At 42.3% G+C, this 27858-nt stretch overlaps 1 protein-coding gene across 1 annotated transcript in view; it reads right to left on the reverse strand.

The window, feature by feature from the left end:
- Window positions 1–122: 122 nt before the first annotated feature.
- The window catches only part of srpk2 (SRSF protein kinase 2), a 63199-nt gene continuing 35463 nt past the window's right edge, over window positions 123–27858 (reverse strand). The window contains exons 3-16 of the mRNA XM_079162738.1: window positions 22137–22288; window positions 19573–19681; window positions 18190–18277; window positions 17571–17658; window positions 17363–17469; window positions 15782–15947; window positions 13943–13983; window positions 12718–13099; window positions 10813–11793; window positions 9116–9216; window positions 7974–8081; window positions 7792–7861; window positions 5267–5359; window positions 123–2550 (exon numbers count right to left, since the gene is read on the reverse strand). Of these exons, the coding sequence (XP_079018864.1) occupies window positions 2366–2550; window positions 5267–5359; window positions 7792–7861; window positions 7974–8081; window positions 9116–9216; window positions 10813–11793; window positions 12718–13099; window positions 13943–13983; window positions 15782–15947; window positions 17363–17469; window positions 17571–17658; window positions 18190–18277; window positions 19573–19681; window positions 22137–22288 (2671 nt within the window). The 3' untranslated portion in view covers window positions 123–2365. The remainder of the gene's footprint in view (window positions 2551–5266; window positions 5360–7791; window positions 7862–7973; window positions 8082–9115; window positions 9217–10812; window positions 11794–12717; window positions 13100–13942; window positions 13984–15781; window positions 15948–17362; window positions 17470–17570; window positions 17659–18189; window positions 18278–19572; window positions 19682–22136; window positions 22289–27858) is intronic.

Here is a 27858-nt window from a genome sequence, read left to right on the forward strand (position 1 = left end):
AAAGAGAGTCTGTGCCAATTATTTCTTTCTTGTGTTGCCTTTAGCGAGCGGTTGTACGTTTGCTCACCCTTTTTAGTGAGGTTGACTGATTGCAGCTTCAAAGCAGAACATTCACAACGGGATCCATTTATTTACAATTTTATTAAATCTGTCAATGAAAAACACAGACAAGAGACGCGATTCTGTCAATGTCATCAGGAAGAACAGTCAGCATGGCTGAACGAGTGAGATCAGGAGGTTTGGGTGCAAAAAAAAACAAAAAAACTCATCACATACCCTTTATTGCAAAACTGTAGATATTTTTTTTCATTTTTTTTATCGCCATCAAGAGCCCAGACAGAGCAGCACGGTTCAAGTAAGGAAAGAGGGGAGAGGTGACACCTGTGTAAAAAAAAACAAAAAAAAAAAACAATAATAATAATGACGACGAAAGAAATAAAAACATCTCTAAAAGACAAACACAATCACCTCAGTATAAGACGAGATTCTGTTACGGTCACAACAACCAGAGAAAAGTTGTTTTCTTTTTTTTTTCCTCTTTTTTTTAATGAATTAAATAGTTTTTAAAAATATCTCACCATTTACTTATAGTTATCTTTTTTCATTTATTGCGAAAAATAGGCAACTGGACTAATTGTGATGATGCAAGTTGTTTTGTGTGTGTGTGTGTGTGTGTGTGTGTGTGTGTGTGCGCGTGTGAAAAAGAGAGACAGCGAAATAGAGATTAAGTGGAGAGATATAGTGGAACGTCTTGGAGCGTTGGCACTGAGAGCGGCAGCAGTGTGGCAATGCAGTACGCTCATTCAGCCACCGAGTGGCACAGTTCAGTCTGAACATTCCTCCAGGGTTTCAGAGGACCCCGCCCCCCCCCCCCCCACACACTATCAGAGGACATCAAAATATGCCAACAACAGCCTCTGTTTACTGTTTTGGAATGATGCTTGAATGTTGAAACTTTGTCCACGGTCGCTTTTCTGCATTGCAAGATCTCAGTTGTATGTACAAAGGTTTCAAATCCCTGAAGGACATCTACAAAGACAAGTGCAACCTCCACGTGACCGTCCCCCTTTTCTGGAGTAGCTCGGGGATCAAAGGGCTCCTCTATAGGGGGGAATAGTACCAACCAGATCAGGTAAACGTGCCACAAAAAAACTCGGGAATAAAAGTCAGGAATGATGGCAGAGGACCAAGATTTAGGAATGTCAAAAGAGGTTGTAACATATTTACCAAGATATCCTGACACAATTCTTTCTAACAGAATGTCCAAGAGAGGTGATGAAAGAAGGAAAGGAACCAGCGAAATGCACAAATAAGGTATCGCAACCATCGTCCGTTTGTCATATCCGTTCATGCTGATCCATCAGTCTCCCCATGCATTTTAAAAACAGTCTCTAAAAGACCAAGCGTTCCTCCTCCGTCTTGAATTGATTGTATCTTTGTTTTGTTTTTTGCTTATCCCGCACTTTTTCTGTCCGTCTTTGTCAGAGTGGCAACTGTCAGTGTGGTGGCCCCTGGAGGACTGGCTGCCCTCCAGTTCTCTGAGGTGGCCCAGCAGGAGCATGCAGCTCAATTAGAAGGAGGGAGGGGGGACCAAACGGTGAGGAGGGGCTTTTGGGGATTGGATTTTTTTGGAAGAAATCACGGGTGTAAACTTTTAGTCCGATGTGGGTGCTCTCTTCCATAGCAGGGTGAGGGAGGCAAGGATGGGGCAACAGGGCTGGAGAGAGAGGAGAAGGGTCTATGTAGGCAGATCTGGAGCACAGGCACATGCTCTTGTTATCCCTCTAAAAAAAACAAAAAAACACAAAAACATTGTCTGTCTTTGAGGCCCTGGCTGTGTAAAGGTCATGGCAGATGGAGCTCCTCGTTGGCTTTTCTTTCACGTCGTTGAAAAGATCAGCAGCTGTCAGTGGTCCATGACTGGATCCAGACACGGTAAAACTGAGGATTTGGGTGGAGGGTGGGGGGGGGATTAGATGGAAGGGACTGGCTGACATCTTGACGGCAGAAGAAAGCACGTCTCTCTTTCAGACAGAGCCTGACTTCTCCCCGTTTTTACGTGAGCAGCATCCATCCTCAAATGATCTTTTTTTGGGGAGATGTTTCGGAAGACACAGCTACTATGTCATGTTATCTCCATAAGCTCGTCTTTACATTCCTTATGGGAAAAGAAGTCTACTCAGATAAGCATGTAATGGATGCGGGGGATAGGGCAGGAAAGAATACGTCTTTAACATCTGTTTGTCTGCAGCTTCTCTCCATGCTGTTGTTCCACAGGATGCCTTCCACCTGGGGGGGAGGGAGGGGGGTTTGGGCTAACTTTTTGGGGGACAACGGGAGGAGGGCATCTGATCGGAGATCGTGGCTACGAGTTGAGCCAAGGGTGGTTGAGGCATTCGCCCGCCGACGCCCTCTTCTCGGGCACCATCTCCAGCATGGGCAGAAGGAAGTGCGTGAAGTGGCCGGCGTCTTCATGCGCCCAGCCGTACTTCTCCACCAGCACGTTAAACAGCGACCACGGCTTCAGCTTGGTGATGTGCCGAAGCTCTCCTGCAGGGGGGGGGGGGATAAGGAGCAGAGTCAATGATTGCAGGAGGATGTGGGGAGAAAAGAGAGAGGCTTAGATTACAGGGTTGGTTCACCCAAATTAGGAAAAACACAATAAGACTGGTGATATTCTTTTTTTTTTTACAAATGTGTATTCATACACAGCTGAAAATAGTCCCCAACAAATGAACAGCTGTTTTAGGAAACTACTTGACCTTTTTAGAAAGAAAATGTACCACGAGTTTGTGACTCATTTTAAAATATTTACATCATCAGTAGGAACAAATGGACTCGTGGCTGAGTGCCACAGAAGGAGTGGTAATGTCAGGAAGGATTGAGAGGCAAACTAACGAACCGTTGCTTTTGTTTACATCATGGAATTTGTTGAAATAAGAAAAATATAGAATAACACCAGTCTTATTTAACACTAGTCGTATTTAGCCATGCAGATAGTTTTAATTTCTGCCTCCAACAAAGTGGTATGTTTAAAGAAATTCAAATCTTTATTCAAAGCAGCTAATGTACTATCATGTAAGGACATGATCTAAAATACGACAGATCCTTTTTTTTTGGTATCAATTCTCAAAACATGATTTGGTATCAGTCGTATCTATACTTTAGGAATCAATGAATCCGGCAACCCCTCATCTAGAGTAACCACGACCACCTTTTTAAAAGAAAAGATTGCTGTTGAATTATATAACGAATTATCTAACGTTTTTCAATGTTTTGTGCACACACACACACAACTATCTTGCATGGCTAGATTCCCAAAGAGGTAAGTAGATTTTGATTTTGGTTATTCGGGTGAACTGACTCTGTAATCTGATGCCACAGCAGGCCACCATTCTGCAGGCTCCGGCCAAACAGCATCTCACTGATTAGTTCAGCCTCTCTGTTTGAACGCGTGCTACTCAGTGAGGTGCTGCAACGACGGAGAGTGAAAACCCGCAGAGTTCTTGGCTGCGAACCACGAGAACGGAGGGCGAGAGGTGGACGAGAGAGACAGAGAAGTGACGATGTAATAGAAACAGACGTGGAGAGGAAGGTGTTTATTATCAAAGAGCGGAGGAAAAGGATCGGCTGCGTGCACAAGGCTGACGTAGAGGAGAAGAAAAGCATGAGAGGATGATTGATGACGGAGACCGAAGGTCCAGTTTAAACCATGGCTGCCATGGAAACCTCTCCTTCCTATACACTGATTGGAGAACTGGGAGGAAAGGAAGCCGTCATGACTTCCCTTATATTGTATTGATCCAGGCACAGTGTTGAAAAAAAGATATATACTTATTTTCTTTTTTTGCATTAATGGAGACGATGCTTGTCAGAAATGACTTTATGTTTATAATGTTTGGGTCTGTTTTCTTCTAAGAGTACGTATGTTTCAATTGTTCTGTCTCCAATCAATGTATCTACTTACTACTCCACCCGAGTTCAATACAGATCGGTGTGCGTGAAGGAAACAAGGTAACGAAGCCGCTTCGATGGCAGCGCACGGCCGATGGCAGCGTGGCAGACGGGAGAAGCCCGGAGAGATTAACGGAGCGCCATGGGATAAAAGGGAGAACATTGAGACATCAAGTGCAGGCTCAGACCTCAGATAGAGACAACATCAAAGGCAAAATATTCAGGTCTCATGGCACATTATGAAGAATATATGAGCAGAATGGGAAGGAGATCGAGAGAAAGGAGGGGGGAAAAAAAGAGAATAAATGAGAGAGTGCGCGGGGTTATCAGCGGTACCAAACACAGATCCACTCACTTACCGGGGGCTCAAAGATGAGCAGCATCAGAAAGGGGTGTATAAGACCAGCTGTATGTAGGACTTTACTGTCATAGTTCATTCTAATATTGCTTTTGTAATGTTAATGTCAGAGTAGACTACTTCTTCTTTAAAGTGTGGAGGCTTTTGCTCACCAAAAAAATATTGATTCTAACTTTCATTATACACTGAATAGTGATTTATTATTTCTAGGTTGATTTCTTTGTTTTCACAAAATGTAACTGCTGATAAGAAGGCAAAATATCGGACTATCTTTTCTTGCTTTGCTGAAGTCAGTATAAAGATGTTATATTTTCTGATTATTTAGATAAATCTGATTGTAGTGAATTAATTTGACCATTCTGCTGCATTCCAGCGCCAGATGATAAAGACAATCACAACAGTAGTATCTGAAGAATTGAAATGTAAATTACGAATACAGATGGGCGATAAAGCTGTTTCCAATACTGTTTCTATTTTGTCACAACATGGGAAAAACAGGAACAAATATTCAAATTGATATTCAAATCAACTAGCTGTGTACCACTGTACAGTATTTTTGTGATGAATATTTGTCACTTTTTTACAAGCATGTTTTTGTGATTTTTTGCGATTTTACTTTATTCATTAGTGTGTTTTTATGTATTGTGTGTTTTTGGTAGCAGTTCCTTCAATCCAAGAAAATGTTGTCTTACGGGAGACAAAAATGTAACATAAACCCGAAAGCCTGAAACTCAAATACAATGTGATCAATAAACTACAATAATTATTAACGCCCAGCCCTACAATTAAGCATTCATTTCTGCTGTGAACTTATCATAACCAACTGAACTGTCATAATTCACAATACTGTGGCAGTACTATAAACTTTACTACACAAAGTACTCAATCTCAAGACCTCTATGCGGTTCCTGCAATACTACAGCGACCCTCCACCTAACCGACTGTGTTGTTTACCTTTCTTGGAGAAAAACTCTCGGCTGAACTTCCCGGCAGCGAACACTTTGCGTGGGACCTTTCCAAGGAGCTCCATGATCAGAGCGATGTGGTCTGCCCACCACCACATACATCACAGAGGGAACAGGCACGGTTCATCATTACAGCATGCACACACACATCAACACGACCGGCTGCACGGGACTGACACACACACTGCTGCCCTGGGGCACTGCATGGACACACTTTAACACCTTGACGTGGTGGTGAGGATTTTACAAGATTGTTCTTCACTGTCACTCACAATTTCTGCATAATGCATCCGATTATTACTAAAATCAAATCCAAAGCAACAGGAACTTCCAAGAGTATATAGCGACTGTTTTCTAGTGTCCATGTCTGTCCGCTTTAGACATCTGTGTGTCCCAGTCCCGCCAGCTCTCTGGCCAGCGCTACCTCTTCGGTTGAAGAACTCCCGGGAATATTTTCCGGAGAGTGCAAAGTGCCTCGGAATACAGCCCAGCAGCTCTATGATGTGGGCTATATGGTCTATGGAGGAGAGAGGGAGGTGGGAGGGAGGGAGGGAGGGAGGGAGGAGAGGGGGAAGGAAAAAAGGCAGAGGAATGAGGGGGGAAAAAAGAAGGAGATGCCAAAGAGAGAAAGGGTAACGACAAGGAAGGGGAAACTTAAATGAAAGAGAGGGAGAGATGAAAGTAAAATGTAAAGGAAGGAGGGGGGGGTTGTGGATAGGAAAATAAAAAACAGGGACAGGGATTGACAGGTAGAAGAGATCACAGAAGGGTCGGGGAGGAGTAAAAAGAGACAGTCACAGACAGTAGAGGAGAGAAACCTGTTAGTGAGCTGTGCCTCCACAGCAGAGGTGACGAAATCAAGTGATAAGCCTTAGAATAAAAGTCACATGCATTCAGATTCAGAATCGAATGAACTGGAAGCCGAAGCTAGATTTCAAGTTTGGCCTCAATGGATGGAGTCCAGAAGGTGTGAGTCAGTACGGGATGATAAAACCGACGCTAGCTTATTGCCTGTGCAAAACATGCAAAATGAGGTTAAGTCTGTGTCACATGCAATAAGAACAATAACACAATGAGCTGGTCAATGACCACAGGGAGATGAAGAGACAGAGGTGCAAATAGAGGGGCTGTATTGCTTGATAGAGTAACATGTGACCCAGATATAGATGCACATATACTCACAGGATACAGTAACTGGCTAATGTTGCTCTCATGCTTCAGTTACTAACTGTCACCGTTTTACAGTTTCTTGGAAACGGATGTGTTTATGCTGCAAAGGTCTAGACATTAAGCACAATGACAGGAGTTGTGTGAGCTGCAGTAGGGTGAAGATGAGTGGAGGCATGGCAGCAGAGTAAAAGGACAGGATTTACACAGTTGACAGTGGATAGGGGGATTTGGGGAGAGGGATGGCTATAGTTTGAACTAAGCTCACTGTGGCCATTATCTGATCAATTTACAATACAACTTTGATCCATCACAGTTTGTGTCCATTGCTCAGATGCATAGTTAGAAACAATAGCCCCTCTTTTGTATAGATGGCATGCTTATTAAACATGCTTAAAACTCTGCATACTGTACAATCAACAATGTCAAATACTGGTGTTTAAGAGGAAAATCTGTACTCAGTGTCTGCACTGCAAGTGTTTTTCCAAACGTAATTAATAAAAGTAGGGTTGTAACGGTGTGAGATTTTCACGGTATGATAACAGTCTCGGGAAATATCGCAGTTTCGTTGTATATGGTATTACAAGCTTATTATTTTTATTATTATTATAATATTATGATCTTTAAAGGAATGAGAAAAAATAAATTATTATAAACTATTACAATTTATATGACTGAAGCATGATAGTTTGCATGTTTGCAGCACTATAGCATGTTAGATTAACTACTAAATGAAAAATATCATCTGCTGCGGGTTTTTTAAATAATCTTCTATGATTATTAACGCATGCTGAAGGTGCAGGACTGCTCCTGTCTGTACCTTAAACTCACACATCCTCTCACTTATGTCAGTTTTGTCAACATCATAGATAAGCAAATGTACACGGTGTGATAACCTTTAATTTGAATAGTGTGGTATAGCGTTACAACCCTAACTAAAAGTGAAGTGCATTTGAAGCTGTGACTGCATCGCTGCGTGTTAAGAGCAGCAATGCATCTGAACAATGGAGGTATTCTGTAAATTCAATTGAAGTTAAATAATGCACAGACACTAATATTCATATGAAAACACATTCAACTGATTACATTTTTTAAAATTAGAACAGTTCATAAGACATTTAAGCCACTTTGCTTTTGCATTACTGTGCATTACTGTCTTCCCTCACCAGAAGCTGTTTTTCATCTTCAAGTCAATATCTAGAACATATTGTCGAGGAAGTTTACAGTCCTGAGATACAATATTCAGCCATGATTCCCCTGTGGAATACTTTCACATGAAAAGTTTCCTGTTTCTATTTTTGGAAATTACATTTTTTGTGTGTACGTCATAAAGATCTAAATACTCACCCTCATCACGGGAGTAGTCCTCTCCAGAGTGGGGCTCAAACAAGTAATCTCCAGTAGCAAGCTCAAAAGCCTGCAAGGGACCAAATACAGTATACTTTATATACTGTATGTATGTATGTGTGTGTGATTTAAAAATTAGTATACATGTGTGGTTTGTACAGTGTATATGTTTGTGTCCTCACCATGCAGGCAGTACTCCAGATGTCTGCAGGGGTGCTGTAACCAGCTCCTATCAGGACTTCAATGGAACGGTACTGTCTCGTCTGGATGTCCTCTGTAAAGTGCTTGTGCTGTATCCATGCGAGGAGAGGAGAGGAGAGGAGAGGAGAGGAGAGGAGAGGAGAGGAGAGGAGAGGGGAGGAGAGGAGAGGAGAAAAAGCATTACCAACAATGGCTCTATTCGCCCCCTAGTGTCTTGTTAACCTATGGCACCCACCTTATTACTTAAATTAATCTGGATGAAATTAAAATTAAATGAATGATGTCACCACTCATTTTGCCATATATAGCCCTCATTTCCCCCCTGGATGTTTTTTGCCAGTCTGTAGTTAATCAAAATGTTTAGAGGAAAATTAAAGGGAGCTGTGATTCCAGTTTGTGCGTACGTTTTGGATTGCAATTCTATTGGTTAATAACTCACCAGAGAAACTCCAGAGAGACGGTAAACCAGATCCTCTGACAACACCAAATAAAAAGGTTTATGCAAAACCTCAATCACAAACTACCAGAAACAAAGAGAGTGCTGCAGGAGCGAGTCCTATTAGTTTGTTAATTAGTTAGCATTTTTTCTAACTAAAGCCTGAATATAAGGTCTGTGATTGAGGCTTAATGATTTGAATGTTTTGTTCTGCGATATAAAATAGGTAAATACCCCTCTCATGAACTTTAAAACTGGCGGTTACTAACAAGTGGCTAAATAAGACGACTAAACATCACCACATCGACCAGCTCGCCTTTACGGCCTCTTGTGGATACTCACTCATACGACCGTGGTGTAGTTCGTTTATAGCCTAACGTTAGCTTTTTACTTCTGCCGAATGTTTTCACGCTTCAAAAATCTTAAAAATTGTGTTAGAACTTGTGTTTGGAGTTTATTTTCTGCAATAATCCAAAATTCAACGGAAAAATCTCATTGGCTTCTTGTCGAGGGAACCAGTGTGATGCTTAAAAAAAAAAATGCATCATCCCTGCATCAATCTATATGTTCTACTGGATTTAGTGCAGTTTGAATGTCGATGACCATTTAACCCTGTGCTGCTGCATGTAAAAAGACTTCAAACTCAAAAGAATATTTTCCAATCAAATAATGTATACTGTGTCTTACCACCCAGCAGGCATTTCCAAGATCAGCGATTTTAACTCGAATAGACTCGGAGTTGCGCGGGTCGAGTGGGTTGATCAGGAGATCTGCAGCTCTGGCCCTGACTGGGAGGGCAAAGAACAGCGTTAACACATACAGTACGTAGAGATGAGGAGAGTTTACACACTGTACTGTACTAACAGACATTTATCATAGACCAGGGTTGTTTCACTGGCTTTGTGCTGTTTGCACTTGTGCACACATTTTGGTTTAAAATCCTTATTAAGCTCCAGAGATGTGATCGTAGAAGTGACCTTAGAGCATGAAAGTTAGAGCCGGAGTTAACGATAATAAAATGGCCGCTGTGGGTGGATGAGTAATGTGTTGGTGAGTCATTAATAATACCCAGAGGTAGATATGTGGACACTAAAACGTAATAATAAGCAACTGGATTATCTTCCCAGGCAGCTACAACATTAAGCATTTAAATAATCACATGAATAAATTATGTAAAATATATTAACGAACCAATTATTTGTGTAATCTTTAAAGAAATTATTTACATTCAACCCTTAGTATGAGTAATTTCATCATTGTTAGTATCTTTCTACAGTTTCATTTTTAATTCAATATTGTATATCTTTGTTTTAGTGGAAGGACTTGAATGAGGATAAAACAGCTGAGGTCTAAGCCCTATAAGCACTGCTAGGAGCTACTAGAGGGAGCCGAGTTGTTTGTGTGTGTGGGTCTGTGTGTTTCTGTGACCAAGTGTCTGCGTTATTGTATCAACAATACCTTGTTAAGCTGCTTTAAAACCTTTTGTGAGATGTAGTGTGTGGCAGTAGTTTCACATAAATTGAAACATACATGCATGCATGCATGTCATGTCATGTCAGTTAAGAATCCACCAACTGTAGTTAAGTGACTCCTGGCTCAGGCAGTTCATTTAATAGAGAGATTAAGCTGAGAGGCAACACTCAAACTCTGGCTTTATACTGAGACTTTTTGAGAGAGTGGACTTTGCTGAACGTGTTGCTGTAAAATATATTTTTGGTGTCAAAAATGTGGGGAATAAAGCAATGCTCCTTTTCTGATCTCAGTCAACATTGGAGTCAATAGAGTGCTGCAGGAATGAGTCCCTCCTCTCAAAGTCAATAAGTGTTTTGAATGGGTTTTTGGTTAGATGCCTGAAATAAGGTCTGTGGTTAACACAAGCTGAGGATACGGTAGTTTAACTGTTGTCCAAAGAAATGAAAAAAATATCCTACACTTGATGAATTTTGAAGCTTTTAAGTATCTTAAAAAAGTCACTTGCTAACAAATGACTAAATGAGACAACCAAACGTCATCATGTCAACACTAGTCCGCCTCTAAATTCATGGTGGTGTAGTTCGCTTTTAGCCCAATGTTAGCTTTGTACTTCTGGCAATTTCATTTAACCTGCAAAAATCATAAAAGTGGTGTTCATTTGTGATGATTATCTATCTGAACTAAACCTCAAAGCATCATAAACGATTATTGCCACAGAACTTATTTTCTGCAATAATCCAAAATCCAATGGAAAAATCCTTTTGGCTTTGTACTATTGGACGTCACCCATAACAATCAAGGAACTTACACCGTGTCTGGTATTTTCACCTGCATATTGAACACTTCTGTCTCAGTAATTATGTGTAAAAATAATAAAAATAAGTGGATATACAGTAACCCAAAGGTCTTACCTTTGGGTGTGTCTCCCGTGCTCGAGGACGACACAGTGCGACTGCGGTCAGCGGCGGGGCTGTTGGGTGACGGGCCTGCTCCGATGTCTGCCGTGCCAACAGAAATGGGGTTTCCTGGCAGAGGATCCAGGGGCAGCTCGGGGAAGAGAGGCATGATGGCCGTATGGCGGTTACTGCCACCGTTGGTCAGCCCCGGCTCGACCAGGTCGCCGTTGTACATCTCGTAGCCGGAGCTGAGAGAGTGGTCCCTGTCCGTGTAGCTGAGCTCGGACTCCACCAGGGGGCAGAGGAGAGTAGAGGGGGTGGGCGATGGAGGCGGAGGATTGCCGGGCTTCGGTTTCAGTCCCTCAGATCCCAACAGAATGTGACCGTTGGTTTTGGCCGAATTGCTTTTGTTGTTGTGGGGTTTGACCGGGGGGGAGGTGGTGTCTGTGAGGAGTTCCGCCGTGGTCGTGTCGTCGTCGTCGTCTTCCTCATCATCCTCCTCCTCCTCGTCCTCCTCATCCTCCTCATCCTCCCCATCCTGCTCCTTTGACTCCACTTCCTCTACCACTGCCTCCTGCTCTGTTTTGCCCTCACTCTTTGGCTCCTCTGTCTCATTGTCCTCTCTTTCAGTGTCTTTCTCCTCTTCCTCCTCCTCTTCTTCTTCTTCTTCTTCTTCTTCTTCTTCTTCTTCTTCCTCCTCCTCCTCCTCCTCCTCCTCTACCTTCTCCTCTGCCTCTTCCTTATCCTCTGCATCTTTTAGTCCCTCCTCCTCCTGCTCCTGCTCCCCCTCCTTGTCCTCTACCTCTGCTTGTGTTGGATCTACATTTCCTTCATCTGTACTGGGGGGACTGGGTCCATCTTTTTCAGCGGTAGGCGTGGGCACCTCCTCCTCCTCCTCCTCCTCCTCCTCCTCCTCCTCATCATCATCATCATCATCATCGGGGTCATCATCCGAGATGTGGGGTGTCTCGCTCTGCTCCTGGGGAGGCGCTGCGCCTAACACGGAGAGAGCGGAAGAAAAACGGTTCAGAGAGGAAGTGGGTGGAAAGGAGATACAAACGCAATCAAAGACGGTGTAGGCAGTGAGTAAAAAAGCATGAAAAGAGATTGGAGAGACGGAGGCAAACGAGAGAAAAGGAGAATAAAAGAAACAGATGGTGAAGAGACAGAAGGTGGAGGAGGGAGACGAAGAAAGACAAGGTTTTCTTTTTTTGTGAATCAGCACAGCCTCCCATACTCAGTGGGACCAGCGTGGGCCGAGCGTTTGGAGCCACTCCACCTCCTATTCATTCACAGACAGACTGCACAAACGTACCTACTGTACACACACTCACACACTCACTCATGCAGATCTTTGCTTCAGAAAAAATCTCCATTCTAGTTGTTGGCAACCTGAATACAGTAAACCGAGCAACCTAACCTAAACATGTCGCCCACTGCATTTTACTGACTTAATCACAACTGCCATAGTGTATATAAAACTAAAAATAACTAACTGGTGACTTTAATGCAAAATAGAATACACTTAAGATTCCTACAAGGAGACAAGAATCAAAGATAGGATTCAACCAAGATGAGCTTTTTGAAAGCTGATTAAGCCATTATTATCTCAATATTTAGTAATGCTCTGTAATGCTCATGCAGACAATAGATGTAACATTGTTGTCATGTTATGCACGGAGCACTTTTGATAGAGCTTAAGCATACACTCAGTATTAATGTAAACATAACATTTGGTCCAGCATTAACCAATAAACCACAAGAAATACATATTTATACATATTTATCAATCATCCAATCACATGCATCTTCCTGTATTCATCATATTAAAGATGGACGGCATCTATTCCTGATATCAGATTTTAATAATGAGATATTTAACAACAGGAATTAACAAGGGGAAAACTTGATATGACTCACATGTATGATTAGTCAACCTGATGGGCCTCTCCCGCTCCCTCTCCCTGTCCCTGTCCCTCTCTCTCTCCCTGTCCCTGTCCCTGTCCCTCTCTCCTCCCTCCTCCTCCTCCTCATCTTCCCCATCCTCCTCGTCGTCATCATCCTCGTCGCTCTCTCCCAGAGCCATGCTGGGGCCCAGATGCGACGGCGGCGGCGGCTGCAGGGGTGAAGACCGGTTGCTGTCATTTTCCCCTTTCTCTCCCCCGTCGTTGGCTCTCTCCTCCTTCTTCTCCGCCTCCCTCTCCAGGGCTTCGATCTCCAGCATCCGCCTCTCCAGCAGCTCTGCCTGCCGCTTCTGTTTCTTCTTCAGCTTCTTCTTCTTGTTCTTGGAGATCTTTCCCACCTGGGACAAAAATAATAAATCACAGGAGAGGGAGAGGGAGGAGAGAGGCAAAGACATCAATGAATACAAGGTATTCAAGGAATACAACGTTTGGATATTTATTGGAATTGTGAGTTGTGATTTGTAAGTCATGTCCACAAACAATTTGACTGTACATTGATAATAAATATCAGTGCATTTAAAAAAAAGAATTTAAGCAAAACCGAGGGTTCAAGTGGTGAGAAAACCTCTTTTGAAAACCTCTGTTCTCAATCAGCTACTCTGAGTGACCGGGACATCATGTACATGAACACACAATGTTCTGCCAAAGCGAAAACAAAGTTTGGTTATAGTTTTTCATTTTTTTAATGTTTTTAACAATTGTGAGGTTTGGAGTGATTAACTCTTAATAATAACAACAAAGAGTTTTCTGAACTTTAAGTATGATCGTTGATTTTTTTTTTGTCCTCTGAAGATTTCAGATAAATTGATGTTTTAGAGATGCATGGTTTTCACACGACAGCATGTTATAATTAAGGTTCTTCTGATGGGGAAATGCAATGAAACAAATATCTAATTTTATAGCAAAAAATTACAGTATTAATTGCTGTGATCCCATTTATTGGGTATTCATTAAACAAACATATTCGCTAATTGAGAGCAGTCGGAGCTTTGGAACTACTAACCAATTAAAAAAGCTAAGAAGACATTTTGCCTACAAATATTGTGGTGCACTCAGCACCGTCCTTGTGCCACTCACGAAAATCCCACCAAACGGTGTGAATTGCTGCTCCTTACTTTAGGTTTTGTGTGTGTGTGTGTTTATGTTTGTGTGTGTGTGCAATCCTCTCAGTTCATACTCACATCTGTTATACTCACCGGTTTGAGCTGGGGGGCTGTGCTAACTGACAGACATAAAGAAAAACAACAACAATCAGAGGCTTTAAAGTTTCACCAACATTAATCCGTAACACAACCGAGTTCGCTCCGCGTTCAGTATTCCACCCGCCTGGAAAAGACATTGTTAGGTTTTGTACATCTTCCCTTTATAGAGCCGATACATACAGAATCTGTAGGTGAAGTGAGAGAATTGCAAACAAATGAAGAGAAAGATTGTTCACACTCCCACAGGCTTATTCGCTTGTCCCAGATCCATAATATTAATGGTTCATTCTTCTCATGCCGGAGAATGTAGCTAATATGTAGTAGTAACATTTTCAAACATATTTACAAATTTAATATGATCAATCTTTCACATTTTGCATAAGTGGTGTCTCAATATGCACGCTCAAATGACAAAGTGGTACACAAATTCACTTTAGGAATCAACAGATTTTAGTGTCATCTACTGAGGGTTTCCAGCTTAGCAGCTCAGCAAGTGCAATAATCCTCCATACCTTCAATCTTTTCTGAAACACATCACAAATGTCAAATGACACAAGCAGAAATAAAAGACATTTTGCTAAAAAAACACATCTGCACTTATGTTAATGACATAAAACATTTGATTCGAGCAACACCACCACCGAGCGCTTCTGTTCAGACAGTTGACGGTTGTGCGCCTGCCTTCATTTGTGTAGAAATGTAAGCAGTATAATTGGTCACCCTAAGGCTCAAAGAGACTCCATCCGCTGATGCAAGCAATTGACAGCTCAAGTCGGGGTTCACCGGGAGGACAGGGTTCATGTCGAGTATGTCGAGACTGTTTTGTTAAGAACTTGATTTTTTCAGTAGAGGAACTTGGTGAAGGGAGATGAAAAAGCAAGAATCTGGGAAGGCACAAAAGGCTTCTCCGTGAATCCTTTTTCTTTACTGAGCGCTACGATATTAAACATGGACGTTTTTTCATTCATTAAACACATCAAACAAAAGAAGATTTATTATATCTTTGATTATTCATGATCTATTTGCATTGACTACAGATACCAATTTCGAATCAGGAATATGAGCAATTAACCTCCTACATGTACTGTCAGCTTCCCCCTTTACCTAGACTGAGTCCCTGATGTAGACTGTGGATTTAAGCGTCCTATTCCAGACAGCATTCTTCTCTCCTTCTGTTATCTATTTTGCAAGCACGCCGTCGCTGCATCCTGTTCTAAGTGCTGCCCATGACTATTGTGATCGGTTAAAAGAAATACAAACAAGATGTTTTTCCAGCGATACAAGAATGATAATGTAATTTCGTGCTGACCCAGCGCTGTGGAGATGGGTCTGGCTATGTGAGACTACGTTTTACCAAAAAAAGAAATTTCTATGACAAAGCTACACATCTTGCATGAATAAAAACACTAAACAAACAAACTTCACTGCATGCTGGGTATCTGTGGAGCTATGCTACTGCTAAAGTTAGAGGTTACTCTAAAGAGTTTAGGTTTGCTGTTTTGTTTTTTTCTTAACATTTTTATTTACCAAGTAAAATAAATGCTAACTTCGTAGCAAAGTTTTGGGAAAAAACATATGTAAATTGCAACACCAAGAAATAGTTTCGGGAAATATCTTTACTGGCTTTCGTGAAGAGAGTTAGGGAAGAAGATCGATGTCTCTCATGTCTGTACACAACATATGAAGCATAAAGAATGGAGACAAGGGGAAACAGGTAGCCTGTCTAGCCTCTTCTCATCATAAACTTCCACCAAGAAATCAAACTTCCCAAAATGTTGCGCTATTCCCCTTAAAATAAACATAGTGTGGTGATCATACCTGCTGATCCAGACGGTGGGGGGGCTCCAGCTTTCTGCCATTCGGTCGCCTCCATGGCCATACGCCTAACAAAGGCGTCATCTACACACATCAGGATGTTCTCTGGCTTGATGTCCGTGTGGATGATTTTACATTTAGTGTGGAGGTAGTCCAGACCCTGCAGGACCTACAAACACATTCACACAAACACAGATTTTATTGCTGAACAACATAATCACACTTCTTGTTGAGGCATTTATACACTCTAAAAAAAATGCAGTCCGTCTCTATCTCCCTCCCTTTGATTCCTTCTCTCTTTCCCAGAGCCAAATTAACCATTCTTCTAATGCTTGTCATTCTCTGAGGGCAGAGAGGAGAGGCTGTTGATGTTTTTGTTTCACTGATTCTCTCATTTGTTTCTGTCCAGAGGCTTTCGAGATTGAAGCGGGGAACAGTCTCATTTAATTTTTACTCATCTTCAGCCTCGCTTTCAAGAGGCGGGAGGCTGGCAGCGGCTGAAACGGCTCAACAACTTCACATGCTCATCAGGTGGCTGAAGGGGAAATGCCTGAAAGCACTGCGTCTTCGGATGGCAGTGGCACTGAAGTGTGAAGTGCACAATAGCCTGCGTATTATTATTATTATCAGGCCTAAGTATTGGGTGTGAATTTTGCTGTGTGAGTCAGTCTTTTGCTCTTTATATATTAGACTTCTTCATCAAGTCAGTCTTTTATAGTCCGTGAATAAGTTACGTTTTCTTCACCCCCCCCCCCCCCCCCCCCCGAGGAATTCTAGATAGAAATACTGTAAGTCTAAAGTACCTCTGCTTTACAGAATTAGAAGACTACTGCTGAGTTTTAGGTGCGGCATGCCTAAGTCCTATCTAAAGATTGTTAAAGCTAATCACTTATCACAATGAGCACAGTGAAAAGCCTGATATCATGCATTTGCTGATTGGAGAAAAGCTCCAAACACAAACGTAACCCAAACAGCATGAGTTGACAATTTGTCAATAAATGCAAAACAACTCCACCATGTTTTTAAATGTTAGATTTATGAACTCAATGTTGAAAATTTTTATTTTAACTATATCTATTTGCAGGATTATTCGACAAGACAAAGATGACTATTACTGTACCTGCAATGGTTAGATCTCACCGTATTATTTATCATTTTTTGTTAAAATAGCTAGGCCATGTTCATGCATGTGAGCGCGTCCAACTGTCTTCCACACGGCCGCCGCCTCTCTGCCCTGCTTTTATATGGCGATTACAGCTGATAATGACATCCGAGGAAGCGTAGCACCCATCCTCCGGTTCCCTCTCAGGGAAACACTGTTAGCTCTGGTCACCACGTTTGCCATAGTTTGTACTGTTAGCGCTGTTAGCACCGTTAGCTACAAGCCATGTTTAGAAGCACTTAAAATGCTTCCAATCTCATATGATGCACCTTTAATAAAAAAAAGTCCCCTTGTTTGACCTGTAATGCACTCTCCCAAAGAAATCCATGTAATGTCAATCTTTGTGAAAACACAGTCAGCGTTGTCTGATATATTTTCTATAAATAGATCTGGTTTGTGTGTGTGTGTGTGTGTGTCCTTACCTGTTTGATAATGCTCTTGACACATGGCAGCGGCAGACCTTGGTAGTTGGATTTAATAATCCACTTCAGCAGGTGGTGACCTAGCACTTCAAACACCATACACACATCTGGGGCGGAGAGTCAAGGAGTCACATTATCATGTCTCTGTCAATCACACACACATACTAACACACACACTAACACACACACACTCCTCTGGTCAGGATACGTATGCCGTTGACTCCAGAGATCTTGAAATCATCTATCAGCTGAACCACCATGTCCTTGTTGGGGTCGCCGGGGTCGCTCTCTCTCACCTGGAGCAAAAGAAGACAAAGAGATGAAGCGAACATGACAGGAGGAAGGAACAGAAGAGGAAGTAGGATAAAGAAAGAAAGAAAAATGAAAGAAGAAGGACACCAAAACAGGAAAGACAGAAGAAAAAAGGAAAGAAAGAGGGAATGGGAGGACTGAAGGAGAATTGGAAAGGGAGAGGAAAAGAGAGCAGGAAAGGAAGAGGACAAGGGAGATGGACGTGGGAGATGCAGATGCTGAAAAATTGATTCTAAGACGACTGTCCTCTGCACCCACCATGCAAGATAAATGACCAGTGTATCTTTAGTGTTTCTTGTTCACAGAGAAACACAGTGGGGGAGATGCAAGGTGTGAGGAGGGAGGAAAGAGGGAGGCATATTAGGAGGATGAAAGAGGATGGAGAAAAGGAGAAGAAAAGGATGATAAGAAGAAGTAGGAAACACTAAACGCAAAAAGGAACAAACAATGGAACAAAACCAAAAACGATGAAAAGAATAACATTCCCAAACACTTCAAACTAATCAGATTCTCACACATCGCAGCAGCTTGATCTCATCCAGGGCCGTCTCTGTGTAATGCTGGGCGCTCTTCACCACCTTCATCGCCACAAAGTTCTTCACTCTGTAATGACAAACACAGATACATGCAGTCATGTTATTCCTAATGGGGTGTTAAAGCCAGTAATGTGGATTAACATGTGCATCAATATCTGTGACTGATGTCCCTCACCATGCATTTATTACACATTTGCTATCGTTCACACTGCCCACACTGCCACTGGAAATGTAAATGTGGCATTTCAACATTAATACTCAATGCTTTATTCACCAAATGAAGCTCTAGCTTAACAGTCAGGAAGACTAGTCTTGTGCATGTTTAGGTCTGTGGTTTATTTCTAATATATCCGGTCATTCACTCTCTCTCTCTCTCTCACACATGCTTACTCATAACTTCCTTGCTGCAACAGTTTGAGGCTGTCAGTCGTGATGTCTCATCAGCTGGTCTTGCCCATCCAATAGCACAGCATCACACCTCCATTTTTAGCCTATCATCTTGCTGCTGTCTCTTTTTAAATATGACTCCCTCTCCATTACGTGCGAGCTTCCACCTCCCCATCACCACCCAGTCTTTGCAGATTTATTATTTCATCAGCCTGCCAGTCTCAGTACTACCTACTGTACTGTATATTACAAAATATATAGATATATCTAAAGAGATTTACAAGAGAAATATAAAAGACCATATACACAAATCATTTTTTAAATTACATATTCCTGCAAATCTGCTAAATGCTCCACTATGTTCACCGTGGTCTATAACTGGTACTGAGCAGCTGCCTCCTGTGGCCGACAGGGATGCTATGAGAAGGGGCGAGGTTGAGCCAAAACAGTAACGTTGTAAAATAATGCATGTAAGGAGGTAGGAAAGTGGACAACCCAAGTCTTAATACTGAAATACTGAATATGACCTTTTGTCAAGGACTGTGACTGACTGTGAAGCGTGCGTTAAGTAACCCAACTCCCCCTCACTGGTTTATGACCACCATCAGAGTAATTAAAACCAGTGACATGATTAAATGTGTGTGTGTGTGTGTGTGTGTGTGTGTGAAAGGTGACACTGGGTTGGTGATACCGTCATCCAGACACCCTGGTTGCCACGAGAGCACAGCAACAACATTATAGTGCAAATGGATGGCTTTGGTGCCAGCGTAAATTGGAGTTGGTTGCAGGTGTATGCGTGGTGTGTGTGACGAGCATGTGTGTGTGAGAAAGACAGCAAGGTGAAGCGAAGGACTGGAAGAAGAGCCTCTGTGTGCATGTGTCTGTGTGTGTGTGACGGGGTGTGTTAAGGGCTTTTTCTGGGTCATGACATGTTTGTGGTGTGAGTGTGTGTGTGTGTGTGTGTGTGTGTCTTACTGTATGTCCCAGCATAGCCATACGGTGGAGAAGTGGCCCCACCCCAACTTCCTGATCACATGGTACCTCCCGTTGAACAAATCCCCGATCTTCACCGGATGGTACCCTCCTGAGAGGGATAAAGAGAGAGAGAGGATGAAGGTTACAGGCGACTGTTGGAGATAACCAGGCAATGACACGAAATCCATCAGTGAGTAAGAAGTGGAGCGACAGCAGCAGAGAGGGAGGGACGTCAAACAAGGCAGAAAATGAGACGGGGGAGAGGCGTTGTGGATTAATTAAAAGAAAAAGAAGAAGTGGGGGGGGAAAGAATAGCACAAACATTTAAACAAAAAATAGCTGTGAACATAAATGCTGAAACGATTACTTCAAAAAAAGGTAATAAATCAACAACGTATGAATGTTTGTGAATATCCAATGTTATTGATTATTTACGATGGACTTGAAATTGATGCCTCGTTAGAATTGACCTAATTTTGTACACACCTATATCTGCTTGACTGCACCTGTGTCAATTATCTGGCTACTCTGATTGCGATTGCCTGGCAGCTGACACCATATCAGCTGAAGACTGAGTTAAAACGCGTAGGCACTAAACCCGCTCATCCAAGGCTTTTTCGTTTTTGCAAAGCAGTGTGCCTTGGTGTATTTTGGTTACGACTTATTGATCTCAAAGCTAAGTACACATCTAACTTTTCTCTTATTTGGTCTCATGATTGGATCCAAGGAGCACCTTTTCTTGATACCCGTGTTTTGATGTAGCACTCCTCTGGCAAACTGGCATTTGTTCTCGCTATACAGCAGCAACTACTTTAACAATCAATTCATCAGTTAAGTAGTTTCTCAAGTGAAATGCTGGTCCAATATTTGCTGGTTCCAGCCACAAAAAAATTGAAGATTTGTTGAATTTCGTCTTCTATGATGGCAAGCTGGTTGTTTTCTGGTTTTGGACGGTTTGACTCACAAAAAAAGAACATTTGAAGATGTCACCTTGGACGCTGTGAAATTAGGATGGGTATCTTTCATTTCTCTACAAACTCATAATCAATAATGAAAATATTGCATTATTTAGTATTGAGCAAATATGAATTGTCCTCAATAGATATAAATAATACAGCACTACACATTTGTAGCAGGTCAGACCCTGCAGGAATTTGCGCCCCCATCCAGGTAAGAATGTAATGCGTCGTAAACGTTGACATGCTGCCTTTTTTGTACATATTGTGCCCCTCACCTGTGTCAGAAACATGAACACAGAATATAGATAAGGTGTAGGCCACACAGTGTAGCTTTTATTAATCTGTTAGGCATCCGTTTCAACTCAACTTAAAATGTAACAAATGAAAAATGGTTTGAAACCACAAAGCCTCGTGGTTTTATCTGTGTGACCCACTTTGAGAAACAGGAGTGCATACAAAACAGAACAGTATAGGTAAGACCAAGAACATACATCTTAACCGTTTATGTGCATCAGTACATTTGGTTCCATATAACTTACGGTAATTCCGACTTCATGATAATAAACTCCAAAAAGTTGCCTTTCAGAAGAGACCGGGATTGTGACGTTAATCAAAGAACATTTTATTTTGTGTCTGTCAATTTCAGGCTTGTGTACAAAAAGGAGGGGGGGCGTTTGAACAAAAAATAATTCAGTAATTGTTTGCAGTGCTTCAACCTGGAGCTGAATATGTTTACCTCAATGAGACATCAAAATCCTCTTTGTTGTTGCTGCGATGACACTACCAGCTGGCACAGAGAGAAGGCTAGCTTGCCAGGGTTTCATTTGTTGTAGGTGTATTTTATTGAACACAAACTTGGTGAATTGAGTAATTTTAAGTAAAGAAGCACAGACACAAGAAGGGTAGGCAGTCCAAAATATGTACAAAGAACACTACAACGAATACTATTGCTACAGCTCCTAATAGAATATAGAATATACTATAGTTCTCCTCAGAGGGTTACAACTTGGTTTCAAAATGTCTTAAAATGTCCATAAAGAAATAATATAGGAGCTAACACATGAGGGGCTTTTTTAACTTGTTAAGAGCCAGTGAAAAGAAGTCATACTTTTTTCATCCAAAACGTCATGATGTACTATATCATATGATTAAAAGACACCATGGTATATTTAGAATGATAACAGCAAGTTCAAATTTACGGCTGCAGATATCGAATGATAAGTGAGGTGTAACTTTCTGTGTTGACAGAATGGGTGTAGCGTTTTCAAAGTGTGCAGAGCTGTGTGAAAACAATGAACCTCTTAGCCAACAAGCGCAGCCTCTGGCATCCTAAACCACTGCAGGACTCTAGACTGCCACTCCTTTCTGGCAACAACAAAACAGCCGCGGAGTCACAACTACCGAGAGCATTTCACACTGATGGCTACAACGACGCTGCTGCAAATCCCATCGGGGTGAAGGGAGAAATGAGGAAAAGAATTAGGGATATGAGCAGAGAGAGGAGACAGTGTGAGACAGTGTTGAGCTCATGTAAGACAGTTATGGTGAGCCGGGACAGATGAGTATAGGTGTCGGTCTGCCCGTCTGCTCGTTTGTCGCTCTGACCTTTGCAGTAGTCCGCGGGGTCCTCCTGCTCCTCATCGTCGGAGCCCAGGATCTCCTCCTCCGGCTCCGGGGGCCCTGCCGGCTCAGGGGGAGGCGGAGGGGGCGGCGGGGGAGGAGGGGCACTCACCGGGGCTTTCTGCTGGGTCTCAGGCCTGTAAACACAACAGTGGGATGACAGTTAGGTAGCCTCAGGTCACTTTTTACTGGAAACACACCTCCCAGCTTCAACGTTGTTGTTGTTTTTTTTAGTATTTCCTGCTGTGACTCACAGCCAGTGCAACTATAGACTGAGCTTTAAGTGCAGATGACTAATATCTGAATAATAACTTTTTGCCGACTGGCATCGTTCACAGTGATTCATCCAGTACTGAGTTCACGGAAGCTTTTACATTTGCTGCTCTGAACACAATGTGTCAGACGGGTCTTTCATGCAGAGAAAGAAAAGGCGCAGGAAGTGTGTTTTGTATGTCTATGACGTTTTGTATGTCTGTGTTTGGAATAAATAAAAAAAGAACGACAGGTGGCATGACCATCAATACTCAGTGTTGCTGAATGTTGCTGAATGGAATAAAGAATGGAGGCGGCCGCTACAGAAAGTCATATTAAATATACAGAAAGTCCAAGAAGACAAAGAACATCACAACAACAGGAACCTTTTTTGACTGCAATGCAGTGAAATCATGAAAAGTGAATGATATACAATATAAAACAGGTTCTAGTCAAAACGCCAATAAAACCCAGCTAACTGGTATTTATTCAAGCATTTTCTGCAAGTGGAAGGCCGAGCCTACTTGCAGAACATGCTTATATAAACTTGTGTGTGTGTGTGTGTGTGTGTGTGTGTGTAATTCCTACATTCCCTGAAGTAAACTTTGAGACTGACAATAGAGCACAACACAAGAGGTCTTCTCCATGACCATGGCTGGGCATCATTGATGCAGACAGCATCACTACTGTGATAATACAACCACAGGATCATCTTTATATCAATTCATTATCTGAAGCTTTCAAAACCAGGTGATAAAAAAAGCATGCATTGTTATATTGGGTTTTTAGCTATTTCAAAATTGTATCTTACATTTTTTTTTCAAAATTTTAAGATCTAATGCTTTGATTGTTTTCATTAGAGATGAGGATTACAAGCCAAGATGTCTCAATAAGAGATATTTATTATGATGTAATCAACTGGAGTGACCATAAACGACAATACTTCATCATCATAACTGCAGTTGGCCGACTGGCTGGTTTTGTCTGTAGGTCACAGACAGTCAGGTTGAACCGATCAACACCCACCCAACACCTTAGGCATGAATCAACACAAAACAATGGATACTATCCAAAATCAGACTGATTTTCTTTTTCAATCCTGGAAAAGTGTATTGCCACAATGTAGCAGGCATCGTTAAAATGCATGACATGGTTAATGACATTGACATAATAATAAATATAAGAATGGAGCAACTGATGGATAAGACTTGATCAGACATGGTTCGTCTTCCCGGTCAGTCCCCTCGGTTAACAGCCTTGTTCCACTTCCTTTTCCTTGTGTAAAATGGAACTGAGCCCGTGAGAGAGACAACATAAAATAGGCTGCAGAGCCCAGGCTGACTCTTTCTCCAGGCCTGGCTACTTTTTTAGCATTTGTCCAGCACAATGATTGATCAGCCAGGGGGGCTCTGCGCTTTGCTTCAGGAAGCTACCGTGGCACACGTGGCTATTTGTGGAGGTTTTGGGAACGTGGATCCCACCAAACCTGCCTCTGTGCTATATTGTATCAGGACACTGCAAACTATAACGCTGTTCAGATGGGTCATGTTAAATACAACCTGAAATTCCTTAACAATTTCACGCATGTAATCTATTTTTATCTAATTAGCCCATTGTTCATTACTGCTAATGGATCCTTTAGAGCGGGGATTCCCAACCTGAAGGACGGGACACCCCAAGGGGTCGCAAGCTCAATATGAGTGGTCAGGAGAGTCCTTCACGCTATGCAAAAGTCTACTTATTTTTTCAGATGTTCCTCTGTCCTTTGCTTTTTTACTTGCACACCACTGGATGACTTTACCTCCTAAAGCAGAAAAATTGCTCTTTGGTTGATCTTATATCCGACATATACAACCTCAAGATATTCAATTTCAAAGGTTCACAAGCAAAACAATGTGGGAGCCCCTGCTGGACATTAAACTACACCACTGTATGCTGCACCTGCAGCACCCACAGTGTGGATGTACTAATGCCATCCAACAAAGGTGTCCACATTACAACGCTGTAATATGTGGACTTCTGTTAAACAATATGATGCTTTGGATGTGAGAATGTAGCTCTGACATTCATCCACATTGGGGACATTTTCCATTAAATTAAATAAATGTCAATACATTTCCTTATCATGATTCAACCGAATCTTGACCTTAAGAAAACATCTCATCGTCATCTCAACGACTTTAATTTAGACAAACAAGCTCGACAAACACTCCCTATTCAGCGTCACCTCAGGGCACGGGCAACATGATCAAATGCTAAATTAGGACGACAAAAAATATAAACACACAAAGCCAGTGCTTGTGGGCTGTTGTAAAAAATTGCGGTCACAGGCTCAGACACATGATGGAGCCTCTTGGTGCATTGCCATGGCAACTGCAGAGAGAGGAAGGGAGGGGAAAAAAAAATCCAGGACACAAAGCGTTAACGTGGCGGCAAGGCCAGCACACACACACACACACACACACACATACATCGGCAATGGTTCCTTCTTCCAATGCAGCAGCAAATGACAGCAGATAACTTGGCATTGAGATTTCATTGTTGTTTTACAACTGACACACACACATGCAGTAGAGGGCATGTGTCCTTGCAGCAGGATGTTGCTTCTTTACCAAAGCAGTCACGTAGGGTGTCATACATCACGTCTATAAGCTCAGCGCATTTATAAGGCTCATCTTGCCATTGGCTGTACAAACACTTAGCCTCCCATAACTTTCTGGACCGGAGCCAAGCAGCAAAAAACAACATTAAGATAGCAAAGACGCCACAGCCTGAAAGACAGACAGGCAGAGGACGGACGGTGGCAGAATAAAGACGGATCGAGTGGGTGAAGAGTCGGAAAAACACAAAGAAAAAAAGGTTGAGATGAAGAGAAACAAGAAAGAGAAAGAAATGGGATCGGGTCAGATATAGAGAGAAGCGTAATCAGACGAATCCAACAACCCAAGAGACAGAGAGACAGACAGAAAAAGATGCGGGCAGAATAAGACAGACGGACAAAATGAAACAGATAGACTGGTAAGAGACAAAAAGAAACAGATAAAGAGAGAAATACAGTACACAGAGAGAGCTTTGAAAAAACACAGGCAGCAGACGAAGAAAAAAAAACAAAGAAAGGAGAGAGAGAGAGTGAGAGACAGGAGGAAAACAAATAACAGCATGGACACAATCAGGGAGGAGAACATACAAAACAAAGCTAGATTTGCCTCGTATGTGGGTGTACGTTTTTTTCATCGATCCACACTGAGACCTAACGTACATCACTTGTGGAGAATTTAAGAATTAAAAGCATTATTTAGTAGAATTTATAGCACCCCTAGTGGTGAATGAAATTGTCACAATGATGAGAATGTAAATTATGTTAAGAGTCACAATATATTTACTTATGGAATGTAATATAGGTTTACAGGATGTTTACTTATAGAAGATATAATATGTTTGCAATAAGTTTACTTGTAGGAGTCTTTTAACATAATCATTGGAAGTGTTGAACCAAAGTACAGTCACATAGGTATGTGGGTTCTGAGCCATGAGGCAGAGACATCAAAGGGGACACAGAGGTGCTGGACAAATGGCCAAGGAAGGAGGAGGAGAACCGGAGACAACTGAAGGGAAGCAGACGGCCATAAAACAGAGAGCACTCCTGGGTAAGACCATGCGGTCCCAGGTCAGAGGTGATGTCAGAGGTGATGTCACAAGGGGTCTAGCCATTGAGATGAGCAGTGGATCGATGAAGGAGGCGTCAGAGCGATTGGAAGCCAATCACTGACCCCAGAAGACGGCCTTTGTGTTTTAAGACAGATTTCGGACACTTTCCGACCATCAAAGGACATAAAAGGACTGTTTGCGAGGACGTGCGCCAGGCCATGGTAGTTCGCTTTGCAGGATCCGACTTGGTCGGGCCTGTGAGGGGAGTTGCACGTGGTCTCTGCTCTCGAGATGCATACTATCGATAGTGTATTATAGATTATAATTGTCATCATCAGTTTACAGTCGTCATTGTTTAATTAAATACTGTTTTGAATTTGGACCGGATCGAGTTACTTTATGATGCGCCTGCGCAGAAAGAAGTAAACACAGCAGCGGCCTTGCGCTTCCTCCACCAGTTTCAGCCTCAACACACTCCACCTTAAATTATTCTGAAAAACAGGTGGAGAAGTCATTAGTGCTGAGCAAGTGGAAAGCACAAGCAGCAACAAACAGGACCCTGACAACAAGCTCACCTTTGAACACCAAAGCACAACAATGCACTAAGGTCATTACCTTCAAACACACTGTGCGACATTTGTGTAATTAGAAATTAAGATGATGGTGTGTTTTTTTTCTGCTCCTGTTTGTGTGTCGACAGACATCCTGCTCGACCAGAACTACACCGCTGAACTGTACAGAGGGCTTCACATCCGTAACACAGTGTCCTTCTTTATTATCCTCCACAAGAACAAATGATTGCTATGATTCTCTTTCAGTGCAAATACAACTATCGTAAACCAAACCAGCACAACCAGTATTTCAAACTGGTGATTCTAAAATGAGTTTCAACAGTGTGCAGAAACACCTGGCAAAGCACTCAAAACGCGCTTCTGTGGCGGTTCATGATACAGCAGGTGTCTCCAGGGCCACATTTCGCCGTGATCACTCCCTCACAGACTCACACGGCGGGAAAAGAAATTCCAGCGACGCTGTCGCGGCTGGTAAATAGCCATGCAACATTATTTGTGTGCCACGGTACCATAAAGGTTTTACGACCACAACTCTACGACAAATGATCACTGTCGTTTTGCCAGCCACGTGTTCACTCGTAGGACAAAATGCACCCAGCACTGACTGGAGGTGGGTATAATGGAAGAGGCGATCGGCATCAACACTTGAGTACTTGGGCTTGACAAGTGTGTGTTTGTGCACGTTTGTGATCACCTTGCCTCCAGGCAGAGGGAGAGAAGCATGAACCGTCGAGAATGTCCTGTGTGTACAGTTAAAGTATCTCTATGTTTACATGTAGAAGTGTGTTTGTTGTCCACTCCTGCAGTAATGCATGTTTAAAATAGGGCATTACAGTTGTTTTTTTCATGCACAAACTACATTGGTGAAACACTGCTTTGACTGGCAGCGCTGGTGTGGAGGTACAGGTTGAGACGGGAGTCTCTCAGCCTATAACTTGGGAAGTAAATGGCTGCAGAATGTGCCTTCCATCCTTCAACATGTTGTCATGTGTCTGGACATGTCCAGGCTGCTTCTTACACCTTAACCCAAGCGTAAGTGTGTGGACAGATCTGAACGCACACGCTACCCGTTTTCAGTGTCAGCCTTTTCCACTCTCACGCCCCGGCGATGGCATTTGTAGCGCCAGTGTTACATTTTCAACAGCCCGGCACGTTTTTACAGATCCAGCGCGCTTTATCTGAAAATGATCACACATAAGAACCGCTAAAGAAGACAGTTCACACATAGAATGGCT

This window comes from Pholis gunnellus (genome assembly GCF_910591455.1).
Source record: "Pholis gunnellus genome assembly, chromosome: 7".
NCBI lineage: Eukaryota > Metazoa > Chordata > Actinopteri > Perciformes > Pholidae > Pholis > Pholis gunnellus.